The 19,569-nt window shown below is 44.8% G+C and overlaps 1 protein-coding gene and 1 long non-coding RNA gene across 6 annotated transcripts in view; one reads left to right on the top strand and one right to left on the bottom strand.

Moving 5' to 3' along the window:
- Positions 1–9,493, top strand: part of LOC129380913 (uncharacterized) — a 58,426-nt gene extending 48,933 nt beyond the window's left edge. The window contains exons 3-4 of the long non-coding RNA XR_008609113.2: positions 4,363–4,412; positions 8,405–9,493. This is a non-coding gene — a long non-coding RNA (uncharacterized lncRNA). The remainder of the gene's footprint in view (positions 1–4,362; positions 4,413–8,404) is intronic.
- Positions 3,919–16,907, bottom strand: LOC126548222 (uncharacterized). Of its 5 annotated transcripts, none has more exons than XR_011890323.1 (5): positions 16,802–16,907; positions 9,606–11,031; positions 7,346–7,476; positions 5,781–5,821; positions 4,204–4,252 (listed from the first exon to the last, which is right to left on the bottom strand). XR_011890323.1 is itself a non-coding variant. In XM_055063147.2 (5 exons), the coding sequence occupies exons 2-4, from the start codon at positions 11,000–11,002 to the stop codon at positions 5,819–5,821; spliced, it is 1,329 nt and encodes a 442-aa protein (XP_054919122.1). In that variant the 5' UTR covers positions 11,003–11,031; positions 16,802–16,907; the 3' UTR covers positions 4,204–4,252; positions 5,781–5,818. The 5 variants fall into 5 exon arrangements, 2 of the variants coding, with proteins under 2 accessions (XP_050052327.1, XP_054919122.1); XR_011890324.1 differs by lacking the exon at positions 16,802–16,907 and adding an exon at positions 13,663–13,794; XM_055063147.2 differs by lacking the exon at positions 7,346–7,476 and having other exon boundaries at positions 9,606–9,755; positions 9,827–11,031.
- Between the last annotated feature and the right edge of the window lie 2,662 nt (positions 16,908–19,569).

Here is a 19,569-nt window from a genome sequence, read left to right as displayed (position 1 = left end):
AGGGCACCTTTCCAACTAATGATTCTCAAGAGCCTACGTCAGCAGAAGAGCCACCATGTGGAAATGAAGGCAGTCCACCTCTTGAGGTTGAACAAGATTGAGCATTGCAGAGCAGTCACACTCCACACAAGGAATTATTTCGTCACCGTGCAATAGTTGCAGACCAGGATACACAATTTGATGTTCCTCGTGTTAGCTTCCTTACAACAGAGAGGGCAAAATAACGACAAAAACACAGGGACCTGAAGAAGTGAACAGGACTCCATAAGACAGTAGACACCTATAAAAAGGAACTAAAGAAAGTTATGCAAGATTCCAATTTTAGTGACATCACTTATGCCAGAGAGCAAGCAAAGCAAAAAGATCTCGCGTACGTCTTCCTACGAGACAAAATTAAATTTTCAGCGCAAGAATCCAACATGGACAGAAGATGCGAGACACTGCATAGTGCGTCAACATCTCTCAAGCAAAGCTTACGAGCATGCTAGACTAGAAAAGCTACTTAAATTACCCAGCAGAAACACACTACATAACTTCACAGAGAGCAGTTGTGGAAATGCCAGCTTCAATGACTTGATAAAAGCACGGTTGAAGGCAGAGAGTGATAAGCTTGAAGCACCACAGTCCCAGGGTCTGCTCTCTTATAGTTGACGAGATGAAGATTAAGCTAAAGCTACAGTATAATAAGTTTGCGAGACTGCTTTGTTGGCCAAGTGGACATGAAGTAGAATGAAGTCCAAGTGAGCCTGTACTGGCAAATTCCTTGCTTTGTTTTTTGATCAATGGACCTTCTACAGCATACACAATACCAGTTTCTTACTTCTTTTACCAATGGTTGAATGGTCTCCAGCTGTCAGAACTGGTTCGCTATGTTATGAAGGAGGTTGGAGACACAGGTTTCAATGTTGTTTGTTTGGTAACCGACAAACACAACTTTAATGTAAGTGCAATGAGTCTTGTGTAGCGGTTTCTTAAGGTACCGGATCGAACATCCAAATGACAGTGACACTTCTGTTTTTAAGCTTTGATTAGTGTCAAATATCGAAAAACATAAGATCCTATTTTTTGACAAGAGATTTTGGGAAGAATGATGAAATTTCATCATTTGATTTAAAGAAGCTCTACAAGATGTAGAAGGCGTGGATAGTAAAGCCTGTGAGAAATTTGAGCAGGAGAAATGTGTTTTCAAGCAATATAAAATAAATTAATGTGAAGTGAGCTGTTGAAGTGCTGGCTCCAGATCTGACATCAGCTCTTGATTTCCTGAAGGAGCAAGCAGGTCACGGCTGCCACCCTTACTTCGCTGCTGCAGGGCCATCAATTTTGTTCATGAACATTTACCGATGGTTTCTTCTACACAACACCAGCAACAGACATCAGTACATTCACCAGAACTGCGCCGATGTTAGGCACTACGATGATGCTGATAACAGTCCTCTCGAATGGTTGGAGTTTACTTTGCCATTGTACATCGAGGAGCTCAAGAAAAATTCTACTTCACCCTGTCAGTTCCTAACAAATTAAATTTGCGAAGCATTGCTGCTCGCCACATATTACACTGTAGCGTGCATACACTACTTCCTTGGGTCACAGGATTTCTGCTTAGTGCTAACACAAAAGTTAAGCAGTGACCCTATCGAGTGATTGTTTGGGACATTGAGAAGGTCACTTGGTTGCGATGACCAGTTGGACGTGCATTCAGCCATTTCAGAGCTGAAAAAGCTCCACAAAACTGCAATTGCGACTCCTTCGGAGAACAGCAATGTTTTGCAGAAGCAGGAGCTTGGTCATGTCGATGCGCTGCCAGCTCCAGTAGCCTCACTACCCATGCAGTCTTTGGAGTTAACAGCGATTGCTGTAAAAGAGCCGGACCGCATGAAGCAAAATGCACTGCCTATATATCAAAGCCTACAGGTGTCAGCAACTGTGTACGTTGGCGCGTACGCAGCCCGTGTGGTCAGAGAACAAGTGGAGTTAAAGGACTGTTGCTCTCTGATGATAAAGCCTGTCAATTCAAAGGCATCAGTACACAGCTGGGCTTTTGTACCAGTCTGATTTATATGTTCTCGAGATGTTGAGAATGTTTGTGGATATTGCCTTGCGGGAACATCCAACACTGGACAAGCCCTAGAAGACTCTGCTGAATGTGGCAGTACCAGCAGTAATTAAATAAGGCCTTCTGCAGTGCAGGACCACTCACAGCCAGCACCACAAGGACTTACCGTAGTTGAGTTGGTGTGTTTCAAATTTATCAAACCACTGTTTGTGAACTATGCTAGTGCAGCCACCAACAAGAATGATAAATATGTTAAATTGAAAATGAGCCCTCAGTACTTCGTAGGTCTGAACTGTATCAATGATGTGTTTGCAATAAGATATTTACTCGCATCTTGCTCATTCAAGGCATGTGGTATTTTCTTGGTCCTTAAATAATTGTTTCTATATTTCCTGGTCACCAAGCCACACGGACGTGGTAGAAGGTCCAAAGCTTTCTGGGTATGAATATTTACATAGGCCACAGCACTCATCTGGTGCAAAAGAACTGGAGAAAACTAGTCTAAAAGTCGTAAAAATAGTGTGCTATCACAGTGCACAGAAGGCCAGCTGACACTAAGGAATTCCAGCTTTATATAGAGCATCCTGGCAAGCATTTTTTGGTAAAATATCACGTCTGTAAGAACACTTGCAGACTTCCATATTTTCTGCACTTTGCTACAGTAACCAATGAATTATTAACTGCAAACACTACAACAGCAGTAAATAAACTTTCATGTTTTTGTCTCTGCTATGTACGTGCAAAGCACAACCCACTTTCACGCTACAGTTGGTGCAAATGCGCCCGACCCTTCAGAGACTGCATTCGAAATACTATAGTACTCTACAACGTTATAAACAAGGCTCTTGTCAAATAGTGGATTGCTGTTCCACCATCACAGCAATTAAAGACAGCCGACATTGCGGCCACCGCACAGACAGAAGTTGCGGAGGCACTTTACATCGGTGGCACCCTCGGTGAAATGAGCAGCGGCAGTTCGCAAGTCTGCCCACAGCTCCTCCCTATTGTTGTTTCGGCGTCTTGACAGGCAGAAAGTTTATCGAGGAGACTACGGCAATTTCAGTGCATGGGCCCTATCGGTAGCGTGTCCTCTAGAGTTAGTATAGTAACTCTATGGGGCCCCAGGGGGGCCCCTAGTCCAGGGCTCCACTAGCGTGAGCGGCTCACTGGGCTTGGTCTGGAAGAGCCAGTTGGCTATCCTGATCCTCGTCGGTAAGCCGCACCTCCCACTGCCAGTTAAAATCTTGTGTTTTCAGTTGTGTGGAATTTATATGTGTCGCTCTGTTTGGGAACATCCACGTGATGTGCAGTAAATTTGGGCTGTCACCACACCATGGGCATTCATCAGTGTATCGTGTGTGGTGAATACACCTAAGTGTATGTAGGTTTGGGTACGTGTGTGTTTGTAGTCGGCGCCAACTCCTCACCTGTTGACTGTATAAATTTAGGTGCGGGTGATTATATTGCCTCCGGTCCTCTCTCTGGTGTTCGAGGATGTGGCGCGGTGTAGAGTGGGGTGCTTCACTTGGGACGTGGAGATCTCAGCAGAAGTAGCAGCCAAACGAAGACGTTGCTGAGGTTGATTACGCAAGCGCTGATATTGGCCTGCTCCCAACTTCAACTGAGGCTGTAGCTGCTTTGGCCCTTTTACGTCGCTACTGCGGCACAATAGAAGGCACCGGCCTATTGCTTGTGGATCGTTCAGACTACGTTGAGGATGCCATGGTTAAGCACGTGGCTACCAATCAGAAGCAGGCTACAGTGCTGCAGTACTCCAGCCAAAGAAACAAATACTTTGTGTCAAGCTTCAAGCGAGTATTACTGTGCCATGATTACTTCATTGATTGATTTGTACAAGTTCCTTATGCGTTTTTACATGATTTTATAAATATAATTCGGGCTACGTACAAACTATTTCGCAATCACTGTGTTGTTCGATATATCAACGTTAGGCTGTAGTCGATGTTGACAATGTCCCCCTTGTGGAGAACTTGGTTGAGTTTGCTCATGGCCGTCCTGCCACCCCTGCAGAAGCAGTTCACAATGACCGTCACCTCCCGGATAGTCTGCCCCTCTCTGGCTTCCACCATGGCGGAAGAGTCAAAGACTTGCACCAGTGTATCCTTTCTGCCCGAGAAGACATAGACTAGGCTCCAGGGGGGGCCCAGCTGCAGTGGATTTCCTGTTTGTGGTAGCCTGCAAAACATGTGTTTGCATTTTGGCATACTGTGAAACAAGATTAACCATAAAGAGAAACAATCAGTTTAAAATGACAGCTTTCTTTGCCTCTTTCTTCTACACTGCAGGTGCTTTCTCACCAAGTAGACAACTTGGGTCACTGGATATGTGCCATGGGGTATGTTGCCCATTCTTCGCCAATCCCCCAGAATGGACATGTGCCACTGTGACGCCAGAGGCATACAAGTCTTAATTGCATTTACATATCTGTCATATTCCTCCACGCATACGACCCTCATCAACACATGCTATGACACAAAGAGCAAACAGCTACAGGCATTGAGGCTGGGTGTATGTCATTCACTACCGCTGCTACTTCGCCAACTCGAACAAGCTTTGCGACATATAGAGTCAAACACTGGATTGGATTTTCTTTGAAGCCAGATGTGCATGTTCACCTTTTCTCTGTAACACTCCTTTCCATGGACCCACCAGTCCACCTCGCCTCTGCTATGCTGGCATGCTCTGCTACTGAGGTTAACTGTTCTGCCGAACCACTGCCATAGCAGGATGTGACATCTGTAACTACTTACTAGAGTTTTGTAATTTTGTAACTACGTACTACATATCGACCTGCACTAGGTCGATATGTAGTAGCGATATTTTTAAACAAGGTTCAAAAGAGTCTATTAGTAACAATGACTTTTCTCGTGTTCCAACGTGCACATACATGCTTACAAATCGGCTACAGCTCTGAGCAGTGATGTATAACATGCATTGTGATCAGGGTGTTCCCATTTCCATTTCACTTTGTGTTGATAGCAAGAAAATGAAATTCTACTTTCGTTTTCATTAATAATAATAATTAACCAACAGTGAAAGACCTAACAGCGCCATCATAAAAGCCTTGCAGTAAAATCAATCGGTAATAATCACTCTTAACCATTAGATTGTTTTTAGTGACAAAACAAACATTTTTAAACAAGCATTACTGTCTCATACCATGTTAACTTTCAGCGATACTTGAAACTAGGCTAGTTGGTGAAGTTCCATGACTCTTACGCCAATGTAAGAACAGCAACACAAACACAAAGAAACAAGATTGAACACTTATTTTTGTTCCTCCTTATATTAAATAATATTTTTTCCCATTTCTCACGCAAACGTAAGAACAGCAACACAAACACGAACAAAGAAGACTCAACACTTATATTTGTTCCTCATTACTATAAATAATTTTTTTTTTTTTGCATCAGTATGCACTACGACAAAGTAAATTCATGTTTCTTCATGTCCATGTCCTTGTTCTCACATGCTAGTGCAGGAGCCATGCACGCTAGTTTTCAAATTTCTTATCCATATTTTGCACGCTGTAAATGCATCTTTCTAGAATCTCATTCTTTAACATATCAAAATTCCAGTGTATGCTGTTATTCCATTTTGGTGTTCTGACTGCCTCGTCCCCTGTCTGTTTTACAAACCATCTGTATGTTGTAAAATAAAATATTGTGCCCAGAGGTCAAAAGTCACCTGTCCTACCACTTACATTGCTGGTGGCAGGACCTGAGGGTAGTGATGGGCCAGTTACTGAAACACAACATAAAAAAAATATTAGTGAATGCATGAGGACGGGCAAAGAGGTACTTTTCTTTGCTGTGGACACCATCTCGACCTCAGACCAAAAGACAAGTGAGCTGTTTAATTGCTTCACAAGTTCGGTTCTTACTGACTGCTGTGTTACCAACGTGAAAAACCAATTTTTCAGTTTAATTACCACAGTTACATGCTGATGGCAGCATCTCCACACACACAGAGAAAGTAACTCTTGTTGCAAGGCTCAAGAGATGGCGCCACCATCCTGCATGTGCAATGTTGCACACTGGCCATGTGCCCCTTCTGAAACCTCCGTTCCCATTGTCGCGGTAGCCCTCCTCCTGTATGAACTCTCAGCAGACGACATATTAAGTTGCGTCTGGCACTCCCGCTCCTCTCCTGCTGGTTGGTGGCTCAAAACACTCTACTCTCTGTACCTCCATGTAACCACATCTATTCCTGTACACTCCATGCTTAATAAACCCAGTTAACCTCCGTTAACAAAGTCCACTGTTCTATCGTCCACTATACGAGACATAACGAAACAACTGTCAATTCATGTTCTTGTCGTAAAAGCTGCTTTTCTCTGCTTAAACACAGATGAACATTTAACATCATGGCTTCCCTTGTCAACTCGCGGTATTTGAAACATTCTTCATGGGTGCTTTTTGTCATCTCTGCCTACGCAATGGTATAGACCAAGTTAGTGCCAATTTTTAGGACAGCTGATGGCACAAATGAGCTTAAACCACTTTCACACAGTTCCACAAGCACCAGACTATATATCCTGGATGAATATGCCACATAATCCCTTCCGAGCTAATTTTGAGAAGTACTAGAGGCAATGTGCATTACAAACAACAAGAGGTCTCATGAGGATATCCAAAATTGAGCCGTTCGTATTATTCATAATCAATCCTACACTGTCTGTATGTTACTACTTATATACTATAACCTTCAAATTTTACAACAAATTTAACAAAGATTCTGATTCTGAAAAAAATGTGGAACAGTGACTGCACTCTAGAAGTTAGCACTCTTTGGGGCTTATCTTGTCCCAAACCAATAAATGTTGTCTACGTTGCTTGGCTTTTTTTAATGTTGTGTGCCCTTTACTTTCAGGTCAGGAACGTCAAGTGCCTATTAACAAGTGGTAGCATTGTTGAAAGGATAATGAGCAGTGTTAAAAGAGAGGAAATGCATGCAAGATGGATGAGGATTATTGCTTGGGGACAAGATAAGTGCGACAGAATAGTGAATGGAATAATTGGTATTGATTCATAGTTATTAAAGCGTAAAATACGAAGATGAAGGGGAGACACGGAGCAACAGGACTGTGCACTGAGTATCAACTGACGTTTCTTTATTTAAACAAGCATTTTATATTGATGCAGGTACAGTAAAACCTCGTTAACCTGTACCCGCTTAAACAGCAGTTTTGTTTTAAATGTAGTAAAGTCAAGTCCCAAACTCAGTGGTTATTGAAGATAATGCATTTTGTATTTGCATAAACCGTACCAGCTTATTCCATACGTATTGGTTAACACGTAGTATTTGCACTTTTTGTAGCACAATCACGGCAGTAGGTCGGCGAAGCAGAACGGGCCTCCGAGATCAGAACGGCCTCCAAGCACAAACGCAGGAGGCACCTGGAAGGGTGAAGCCACCGTAACAACAACATCATTTCGGTGCCGAGCCAGAGAGCATTGTGGATGGCTAGTGGTGGCCTGTGTTGTGGCGTCATGCAAGCTACAACTCACGTCCTGCCGGAGCTCATACAAAACCTGGGCGCTCAGCATAAAAGAAAAATTGGAAATCATTTGTGTTATCGAACGTGGTACAAAATCGGCGCTGGCATGCAAGAGGAATCTGCTCTTGACTACAGTGTGTGGCATTTAGAATGCAAAGAAGAAGATGCTTGGCAGTGCTGCTGGGACTGCGAAAAGATGTCGGCTACGAGGTTCAACTTTTCGAGGATAATCTTTTCGCCCCTGTTGCCTCTGTTATTGCCAGAGTGTCGCCTAATGACAGTGATGAGCACGACACCGAAAGCGACAGCACGAGCGATTCAGGCCCGACAGTGGCACAAGCTGCGCATTACGTCAGCCTCGTGCAAGTGTTTGCTGAGCTTAAGGGAATTTGTTGTCGTTGCTAGGCTGCTGCGGCATCAAACGAAAATAACAGACTTTTGTCGCTCGCAATGAATAAATACTGCACGTTTTTTGCCCTTTTATCGCACTCCCTCTGAGTTCCGTTTCTGCAGGTAAGAGGGCGATCTCACGCTATTTCGGTTACGCAGTACTACCGTTTAATGCATACTTTTTCCAAGCTCCGGCCAATTACGGTTAAACGAGGTTTCACTGTATGTTTGTTAGATAGCGGTGTGAAAGCGTGTCATTATGGTAAGCATGTGCGAGAAGATGCTTGGCATCTTTATAAAATGCTTCTTTCAATAAAGCATCAGTCAATAGCCAGCGCATAGTCCTGTCGGTTCATTTTTGCCTTCATCTTCATATTTTGCACTGAAATAATTATGAAGCCCCAGAGAGCATGCATTTTTTTCTTTTACCCCTACAGTATGTCACCAATCAAAACATACGCCAAGCTCATCATCTTGCTTGTCAACCAGTCTCTCTCCAAGCGAATCTGCAGACGGCCATTTGGAGCAACTGAGTCCTGGAGGCAGACTGCTAGCTTTCGATTTCTGGATGTCAGCAAGGTTGCAGCTTGGAATACTGCTTGACCCTCCTTGCCCATAGTCGTGAGACAGTGGTTCACCGTATACAGCCATGCCCCAAATAAAGAAATATGCATTGCAGCTAGCTGCTTTTGGTTGTGTGTAGTCAGCTATATGTAAAGATGCAACTTTATTCATTCCGTTTAAGTAATTCTATCCCTGTAGGCCTGCTGTGCTGATCGATTGCACATGTTAATAAAAAGAGGGAAAGGGGGGTCTGCAAAAAGGTGACACAACACAAGCAAGGCGTCTATCCATGTTTCAAAAATCAGAGGTACGATCTCTCGAGGCCGCTTCGGCTTCTGAGAAAGAAGCTGAATTGTCATCGCAACATTAGGACTCTGATTTTAAAAATTGGATGGAGATATTTCTCTCTTCATTATTGTCTCACACAAATAGGTTCTGTCTCTCAGATTCACAGCTCACCTTCAGATTCAACACACACCGAACATATTCACAGACAGACTCAGATTTCACAGACAGATTTCAGTCAAAGATGTTTAGATATATCAGAAAAGACAACAAAATGTTAGGCCTGTATTACAGCACCCACGCCAGAGGATCTGCCCCACAGGCCACATAAAACACGGCTAAAGCTCTCCGATGACTGCAGTTCATCCAGCCATGTAACCTGCGTATGCATGGTGTGAAGGACAAAGGTACAGCCTGTGGAGACAACTCGAGGCATTTTCATGTCAGATGCTAACGACAGAAATGAAACGTTAATGTTCGGTATGCTACGTTCACACCTAGCAGGCAACGCTGCCGTGCTAAAGAGGTTCCGATCTACGATGCTAGCCACGTCACATAGTGACATCATATTTTGCAATTATTTCGTGTGTGACACGCTATTTTTTGGTCACGAATAGAGCAGTGAGACAAGTTGCTCTAGCCTTCATAGCATTCGCCTGCTATGTGTGAAATGTGCTCTGCTGTGCTTAGCATTCAGTCGTGGTTTGTGCAAGTAGACTAGGTTCACTTAACTTAAAATGGCGACAGAAATGCAGTTTGAACAACACATTCAACCTTTCCACAACTTACGGTAGTGCGCTGAGCTTGCCAGGTGCTGCAGGGATGACTTGCTGTGCCACCCTGGCCTTCAGCAGTGGGCCAGACTCTGAGGGACTCGTTTGATGCACGTTTGAAGGCCTTTCGCCCTGCCACACAAAGCGGCAGCACACCTCCACCTTCCTGCCAACCGTACAGACCATGTCAATTCGAATGATGTCGTTTTCTCTGAGGATATGCATGAAATTACCTACAAGGGGCACGTGGTTCTTGTAGAATGTGAAGAACTCCACATTCCTGCATCCCTCCGGCTCCTGCACCTCGCACAATGCGCTGTTGTCGTTCACAGCCTTAAGGTTGCTGTGCGGGTACACCCTGATCGAATGGCCAATGTTGGGAGCGGAGCAGAACTTGGGAGGTGTGTTGAAGATGCCGAGATCTCCCGCTTCCAGGTCATGAGTGTCTGTGGGCATTTCGCTCATGACGAGAGCGAGGGAGTTGTGAAACACACTTTCGCTCTGCTCGACAGGGAAGTGCTCGGGCCGTTCACCAGTCCACGTGAACATAGCTACCCACATGTCGCATTCTACCTCGATGGCGTCTACAAAGGCATCTACATCTTCTAGGACAGCGCTCTCCTTGAACAGCTCACTGAATGACCTGATCTTCCTTCCGTTGGAGTATGCTGCTGCATCTGGCACTAACACCATGACGTTGGGTTCAACAGCAGACACCAGACCCGTAATCTTGGAGTTTGGGAAGAATGCGCCTTTGATGCCAGACAGCTTCCTCCGTGCAGAGAACTCCTTTGGGTCAAGCAGAAGCTCGGCGATATCGTTGTCAGATAGAAAAGCCTCCTTTCTGCTGCCATTGACCTGGACAAGTTCGGCACTTTCCACCTTGTTGAAATCGGTGGCCCACCACTTGGTGTAGCTGGTTGGCTTTGGATTTGGCTGGGCATCAAAGTGAACCTTGTCCCCAACACTAAACAGGTCATTCAGGCTCTTTTCTGGCTGAAGCAGGGACATGTCAACGTTATCAATAAAAAAGTAGGCATGCTGTTTATTGCCTTCACCAAATAATATAAATGCATGGCTTGGATTGACGGCTTGGATTGTACCACGAAGTCCATTTCCGATGCTGTCACTACCTGGTTGGTACACTGCCTGCTTTGGTGTGGGATCGCTCGTATTTGCCATTTCTCTTAGTAGTTCTGTACGAGTGGCCTGATACTTGGCTCTGTGGCCTGGCGGACTTTTGACCAACTGTATGGTTTCAGTTGTTGCACCTAACCGGCCCCGGACGGATGGTGGAAGTTGGGAAAGAATGCCTTGGATCCTGGAGAGAGGTGTGCCTTTGTCTGCTCTCGTGGCGTTGTTGAGGTGCTCACACATAGTGCCCAACACAGTGTCATCATCCTGTGTGGACATGGCAGCTGGCAGGAGGTTTCAGGTGAACACTGCAGCAGGAAGAATTTTTTACAATCGTGCAACCAATGCCAACAATAAAGAATATGCATCCAGATGATCCACTAGGTAGTATATTCTTTAAAAGTTTCATTACCTTCAGCTGTAGTTATCAGTCAGAAGAATTTATTGAGTGGTCGCTGAGCCTTACAGTCGAACTGCAAGAACTTGTCTCGCATTTCTTTCTATTTATTTATTTATTTATTATTTGCTTTATTAGTAGTTAGTGTCCACAATCGTAGTACAGTATATGAGGCATAAATTTCTCGGATTCACAAGAAATCATAAGTTACACAAGCTTTTAATGCAATTAAATTAAAGCGCAAGCTAAATGGAACACTGCTTCTCGGCGTAGAGTGTGTTTACAAGGGTTCCGTCCCATATGAAAATGAGGGGGTGTGGAGATCAAAGCAGCAATTGATCATCTCACCAAAAGCTTTATATGATAATAGAGGAGTTAATAGAGGAGAGAAGGTCGCGGTATGTTCCGAGACAATCAACAGCAGAGGACCGGACCAAGCTCCCAGTGTCAAATGTGGAGAAGCGCAGAGTAAAACCAGAAAGAACGACAGATGCGCTGCTCATCCAGCTTTCGGTGAGACGGTCACTGCGTGACTCGCAACAATTGTATACCGGGCTGACTGGCAAACGTGGCAGCCGTTTGTGACCCCCTTCCTCTCCTTACTTTCGTGACCATGTAAAGGAACCCTCGTAACCGCTCCCTACGCTAAGAAGCCAAGCTGCATTTGGTGACAGCTAGGATGGATAGTTAGACAGGAATGATGACAATCTTGTGTGGAATAAACTTGGTTGACAGGACTGATTGATTGTTCTTCTTTGTGTCTCATCGTTCCTATGCTCTTGTTTTTCTTCTCTTGCATTTGGCAAGTTGTCGAAATGCACTGTTGTCCCACTTTTTAAAGAAAATTCCATTTATGCACTGAAGCACAAAAACAAATGGGACACTCATGTTTTTGCTGTACATTTTTGGGAATTAATATCTCAAAACTGGGGTCATCCCGAAATTCGTTCCAAGTGGATCCACTTTGCAAACTCACTGGCTACAATTTGTAAACTGAAATACGTGTATTGAAGTAATTAGATAAAAACCTAATTAGTTAAATTTTCTTAACCGATTATAGATTTTGATTTCTTGTGCAAGTAATTTCTCTGAGTAGTTCAGCTCAAGGACTAGAATTATGTAATCTGCCACAGTTGATTAGTAAAAATTCTTTATAGCATAAAAAAACATGCACCCTGTAGCCTGTACCAGGAAGTCAATGTACAGCATAAAAAGTTGACAAGCTTTCGATCTGCACAAACTACCCTATTTACTCCATTCTAAAGCATAATTTTTCAGAAAAATTAGCTAACTTTTGTGCACATTGAAATCTAGCATGAACAAAAACTGAAACGTGTGGTGGATCCAAATCTCAAATCACACCTCGAACAGCGTTAAGCCCACCTCAGCGTTGACGAAAGGTGCCTGTGGCAAAAATGAGATAAAAATTTTTGGAGTGCGAAGAAATCACTATTTCTCTCTTACCATGAAAATATATTGTGGGAGAATAATATAAGGGTATTACAGTTGGTACTTTTCTCTTTGTACTATTATACGAAAACCTGTGTGCACATTACAATCAAGAGCACATTAAATATTCAATTTCAGTCTGAAAACTTAAGGTGCACATTATAATCGAAGGTTCATTATAAACGAGTAAATATGGTAATTTTTCTCTCAATTCTAGGTACTTGGTGCACTTCAATGATCAAATCAAATTCAAAATGAATACATCCATTTAACACACAACCATATGACACATATACGGGAGCCACTGAGAGAGGAAATACGAAATTATCATGCAGGAAGGACCTGATGGCAAATTAGACGAGATGGCACTCATAACTTTCTGCTACAAATTGGGGTACATCTAAAGAAAGGGCACGAAAGGCCCACTGCAGGGAGTTGAAAGCTTTCACATGGGGAAACTATACCTACATAACTTCACAAAAAATACATATGAACCAGGTACTTGCTATGATCCTAAACGAGTCCAATGGGGGGGGGGGGGGGGGGGATTAGGTAAGATAATTTCACAGAGGCAATTCAAGTTCCAATTAGAGTTGCGCTACTAAATAATGCATGTGTACACGCATTTTTTTGTTCTTTTATTCGAAAGCATCAAATGAACCTTTGCGCGAAAAAGCCGGCGTCTGCCGTCTGGACAAACGAAAAAATTTGGAGGGCGCTAAAAGGGACCCTGAAACGATATTGACAATTTTGTACAAACGTACAAAGTTGATAGAGTAGGTCCTTCTGATCATTAATTGACGCATCTAAGTGCTCCGCGTAAAGCATGTAATTTATTATAAGGTTTTAAAAATGTACATCGCTGCCGATCGCAGCACATCGCTCTGCGGAATTTTAAGCCGCCCCTACCCATTTGATGTCCTTTTCCCTAATGATGTTAGTAGAGCAAGATATCCAACTGGTTGCCCAGGGTGCGTCATCAACAATTTTTCCAACTTTATGGTGAACAAATGTTGTTTGGAATAGTTTGAATGTTAGTTAATTTGTTTCTATAAAAGGAAAATAAAGAGAATGCACAAGAACAATTTCTTACTACACTTAAGCGCTTCCAGCACACAGCAAGCGTCGTCTGCTTGCGTTACAATGTGCTCCATTTTGAAGAGAGCTCCGCAGCCAGAGTTGGTCTCAGTCTTTTCGCGAGCACCATGACTCCACTTTGTTCCGTTGCGGGCTGCAAACGTAGCGACTGGCAATATGTCAAGCTGCAACATTGTGTCCCTCTACAAGGCCGCAGATGAGCGGAGTGGCTGCTGCGCATCGTACTGTCGCTACCTGATTGGTGCCAGGATTTGCGCGTTTGCGGCCGTCACTTTACACTGGAAGATTACTACCACAACAGCATTTAGCGAGTCTGGTATTCGGGTAAACGCAAGAGCAAGGGGACAGGGCCTGGCCGTTTGACCGTACTGTTTCACGGGATGAGCAGAAGCACAAACATGAATGGTCTGCATGGTGCAGCCACCTGGTGGCACAGAGCTCTACCAAACACTGTTGTAGTAACGAAGCATATTCTTCTTTGCTGCTAGTGTAAATTTTTCGCAGGAGCGTAATCGTTAACACATTGTTTTTGTAAATGTTTAAAATGTTTTACACTTGGTTAGAGCAATATAAACGCCTTGTTTGGCTGGTTAAGCTCTGCGCCAATGGGTGGCTGGACCGTGGAGACCGATCAGGCAGCTCACGTTTGTCTACACTAAAGTTCCTTCATCAGCTTGAGTTTATGCCTCCACCGTTCCGTCGAAACGCCCAGCTCACCTGTGGTTACCGGAATACCAGACACGTTCGGCACTTCGACAGAATCCTCGTAATGCACGCTGCTTTGATAGCTGTCGCTTGGGGTCGACTGTCAAGCAGCTGGCGGAGAGGTTCGAGAGGCTTCACGCACTCACTCCGAGAGAATAGGAAGTAGGCGACACGACGTGGGATCATGATGCAGAGCCAGTGAAGGCGGAGCTTAGCCCCGGTCACTAGGCGAACGAGTTGAGGAGAAAATGCATGGCTATGGAGGAGGGTAACTTTTAATCGTCCATAGCTCTCTTAATATGACTCTTCACACAAATTGTGGTGCGAGTGATTAACTTTAGCTGTATCCTACGCGTCTACAAAATTTTTCCGAACCGTTTCAAGGGCCCTTTAAGCTTCGCCTTTAAGAGTGGTATGCGATAGCACTCAAAGATCCCTGACTGCTTGTCACGCTTCCCAGCAACCACGAATTTCTTGCAGATGCGTGGAGGTGAGTGACATCTGGATGGTGTTGTTGCAAGGAACCAAGCGGGCCGCACTGCTCTATGAATGGTAGAAATGCTGGAAAAGGGGTTTGTGTTTGAGTTTCCTCGTAACATAGTTATGTTTTCTGGTATATTCAAATTACAATCTGACGCTATCATGTCTGTAGGTTGTGTTTAGGTTGCACTTTTTGATTTTTCTGATTCATTTTACTTTGAGGCATTCATTTAGTTCAGTAAGGCCTCCGCGCCATGCAGAGGGCCTACGTGGTTGTGGTTCGGAATGATTTTTCGCAAAACACTGTCTGACGCAGACACCGGATTTCTTGCGACAAGGGGCTCTTAATGCAATATCGTGTTAAAACGGCACCTAAATTCTCACTGTCTATGATGCCACATCACGAGCGCACCTTAGCGGAGCAGAGCGGGCAGGGGAACACCTGCCGCTACATTAATGCGCCAGGCACGAGGGAAGAGCGTTGCACGAGGGAAGAGGGCATCGTCGCGACGCCACATCGCCCTTGCTCTTGGAAGCCTGTGTTATCCGCGTGTTCCTTCTCCACGCCGGCTATCGCCTGCGTTCTAACTGTGCCTCGGCATGGCCTCAGTTTATAAGGCCAAATCATAACGCGCCAACCCAAGATTCCCATTAGATTCTATGGCAGTCGGGCAAGGTTGCATATTATGTCACAGTTCGAAGCGCACCGGCCTTTTGCAAGCTAGGAGGCATTCGCCAAGTGACTCAATGTGTTCACTCGCCCGCGAGGAGTTCATAACTCAAAGGACCACTCAGCGGCATTCAATTGGACATGAATGCCTTCACATTCACATTTCTGTCATAAGTGCTTAGGTGCCCTCGGATTTTTTTTTTCTTTCCCCAGAAGATACGCATCTACATGTTGATTAAGTTACTGATAAGTCACCAGAAGACGACAACGATGAGGTGCGCACTTCCTTTTGATGCTGTAAGGCGAACTAACGCAATAAAGAAAGAAAAAAAGTAAATAAAGTGCGCGCGCGAAGGCACTGGCGTTTTTGGCATGAACTCGCCTCACGGATCGAACGCCTCCGCCAGCGCTCGCCCCGACGCCTGAACCCATGTCTGTTAATATGTTCCTGGTTCCTTGAGTTTATTAAATCGTCGGCAGCCAACCACGGCATGTAGAGACGCAACAGATACACATTCGATAAGTGTTGCGTCTGTGCAAATTACACACCAGTCATATAAGAGGCACTTTCGAGCGCGTTCGAATTTCTGGATAGCAATGGCTCGAGTTTGCGCAAAGGACCTAATCGAAACCGAGATATTGAATACCGATCGTGCTCGATCGCGCACAATCGAGCATCAAGAAGGAAAACACACCGAGGCTCCATATTTTTCTTTCGCATGCGCACAAGGGTCGGGCAAATACGAGAAAGAAGCTCTTGAGATCGTGCTCAAAAGGGCGTACGCCATCTTTAGGAACGCGTTCCAGTGCCAAGCTGCCCAAGTAATATAGGGATATTTTTTGCCCAACGCGGTGACGATTTAGTGCCAGCTAGGCGGATTGGAATGTCTATACTAAAACCCTTCCGAGAATTGACGCGACGTCCAATAGCGACTAAAACGTTTCGCAGACAGTTTGCGCGCCTTAACAAAGTGCGCGTGCATGGACACCCCGAAACTACATATTCGCCAGGAGATTACATTTATGTACGATCGCGAAATTGCACTCACTGAATGACACCATCTAGATATGTAAATTTAAGGCAAAGGCGATACCCTGGATCATACTTCAGCATGGCACCGGCGATCGATCACGGAAGGAACAAAGAATCAAAACTGTCACTAATTCCATAAAATCAAGTTTCGCGGTAATAGCAGAACTTCCTAGATTAACTTCATGAAGTGGGGAGAGCTGCAGCACTCTAAGTACAAGAGGCGTGTGGAATAAAAGAGCAGCTTACCAATATATGAATGCTCCTCGGCGGTGCACACAGCTCTGAAACAGCGTTCGAACACCACAGTACGGAAGACGGAATGCGTGAACCCAGGCCCGCTCGAAGCGCGTGCGTCCGCGCGCGTGCACAGCGACGATGCTGCTAGGTTATTTGCGACGAGTACTGGTTTCGGTTTCAAAACCTAACCCACCTAAGCCTTTTCGTTTTAACAAGAGGCTTCGGTTTTCCAAGGGGAGACGATGTCGTCAAGCGGAGACTACAGAGAAATACGTAGACAACTACACGTGCCTACACTCTTAAAAAAGTTTGCACCTTTTGGGGCTGATCTTGTCCCACAACGATAATCGTCATCTGTCTTGCCCGCGTTTGATTTCTAGAAAACACTGCACTCGCTACCTTCCTGTCGAGAATGCTGTCACGATGATAACGACGCGCTAAACGTCAACAAACACGAAGTACAAATTGCAAAGGCACTGCAGAGTGCCATCCGGCTTCTCGAGGAAGTCAATTAAGGTTAACGGGCTGCCGGAAAGCATCAACGCGGAGCTGGCCTGGATTCACCAAAGCTTTTTTTGAAGGCTTGGTAGACTCTGCTGCTGAATGTAAATATGCAGCTGGATTTGTGTACATGCTTCCCACCAATCTGTTTTCTGTGCACTCGCTCAAGGGTCCAACACAAAGTTGTCCCCTTAGTGAATCAAGCCTCGATTGTTCATGCTCAATTAAAGGCTTCTGCAGTGCAGTCTTGGGTGTAGTTGAGAAGGATACTGTAGAACTTGCTAGCATTCTTGTCTCTCCTTGCTTTTTTGTAGGCAGTTCAGTTAGTTCAGGAACCATAGGCTGGCTGCACGGGTCAAACTGCAGCTTGCCTTGTTTGATCAAATGATTTTGCTCTGAAGGCGTTGATATGTGTTCATCTGTCAAGGTTGCTGGGCTTGGGAGCCTGCCTACCTCCAGATAGTGGTGCTGCTGAGGACAGTGGGTCAACGCAATGGGGAATAGACTGCTTGAATAAGTAAGCCTCAGTCTGACACGATTCTTTTGCAGGCTTGGCTATTGAAGATGCAGTTGACTCCATTGCTTCAGTACCAACCATCACTGGTATTGCATATGATCCTTTTGCATCACTCTGGGCACTATACTTGGTTGTGTTTGCTACTGATGGTCTCAATGGGGCGCCATCTTCAGCCTTTCTCTCACTATAGTAAGGCTCACTGTCTTTGATTATGTCCACAGTTTTCTGTGTGCATTTCCTTCGCTACGGTTGTTACAAAAATCGTTTCTAGCACTTCCCACTGCCATCTTGAATATGGTTGTGTGAGAACTGTTCTCCCTGTCTCGCCAACTTTGTTTGCTTTCTCACAACTTTTGATAATTTTTTGTCGATGACTAGCACCATTGCAGACAGAGCCCCAGCCAGGCATCCTTTTGCAGTGCTCTTGTTAGGGCTTCGTGGTGTGCCCACGCATGTAGTCTTAAAGAATGAAGGCGCGATAAGCACTGCGTTTAGCTTCTGAAGACAATGTAGGTGACCTGGAGGTTGGCTTGGGTTAGGGACTCCTTCCTTCGGCTGACCACACACGATCGGCTGCTGTTTCATGCTTGCTTGACTGATCTCCCGGTAGGTCTGGGGAATGGAAGTCGTAGGTGGGATGATTTTCTTCTTCAAGTTGGTTCTTAAAGTACCAGAAAGCAGGAAGTGAAATCCGTACAGTAGGAAATGGTATGGTACACTCAGTTAAGGTGTTTCGATCAATGAACTGTTTCGATCCTTGGTTTTAATAGTGCCACTATGTACCACCATACTAGAGTGCACGGGGGCCGTATTCTTAAACGATCCACTTCAGTTAAAACAACCAATCAGCGCGCACCTGAGTGCGAACTATCGTCAAAGTGCATTGTTTCAGAATATGGCTGCAAGTGGCACAGCTAACACCACAACACGTGCACAGGTGTACACTCAAGCCTCAGCTCATGGCGGATTCCGACAAAGCCACCTTAGTCTTGTCGTCTCCGAGATTGGGCGACATGCCGCCGCATCTCGAGGGCAAAGAGTGCCTAGTTTAGGCGGTGTGCGTCGTCTTGTCCTTTTTGTGGTTGTAGCCTGTGCACAACCCGACGATCACGAACCAACAAGCCCAACTTGTCAAATCTATGTGTCTATAGTGGGATAAAAATTTAAAAAAAAAACGCACTTGGCAACCAAGGTACATGGACTACACGGGGTTGTGTTACTCTGCCAGCCAATCACAGAAGCATACAAACCGTAGTCATGCGATCTTTTCAAAATGGCTTCGTACTTGATACCTCCGGAGCGCCTGCTGTCCTTGAAGAGTCTTTTCATCGGTGGAAGCGATCAGGTGTGCAACAGATATGGGTAAAGTGTATGGAGATGGAGCATTTACTTCTTGAAAAGTCTCCCATACAGTTCATTTCACTGCTGAGCCCGTTTTGCTCATGAAACTTGACAATAAATAGTTGCAGCAAAGTAAGCATTTTATTTCAGTTCAATAAATTAGGCTTTCACCGTTCCACTATAATAGACGGGTGAAAACGTGTAAAATTGTGCGTTTATATTTTTTGTGGTTACCACCTTTTTTAGGTAACAGGGAAAATTCGAAGTACAAACTACTTGCAGCCTCTCCAAGGAACAGTAGCTGGCGGTTATTAGGGCGTGGGTGGGGCTTCACTGGAGACTTAAGTTGTATTCAACAATAGAGAGATTTAGATTAGGGGACGCAAGCGGCTTGCGTACGCAAGAACTAGAGGCAATG

The sequence above is a fragment of the Dermacentor andersoni genome, chromosome 1 (assembly GCF_023375885.2).
Source record: "Dermacentor andersoni chromosome 1, qqDerAnde1_hic_scaffold, whole genome shotgun sequence".
Classification (NCBI taxonomy): Eukaryota; Metazoa; Arthropoda; class Arachnida; order Ixodida; family Ixodidae; genus Dermacentor; species Dermacentor andersoni.
Note: the sequence above shows the minus strand (reverse complement) of the source record. Positions and strands in the feature narration are given on the sequence as shown.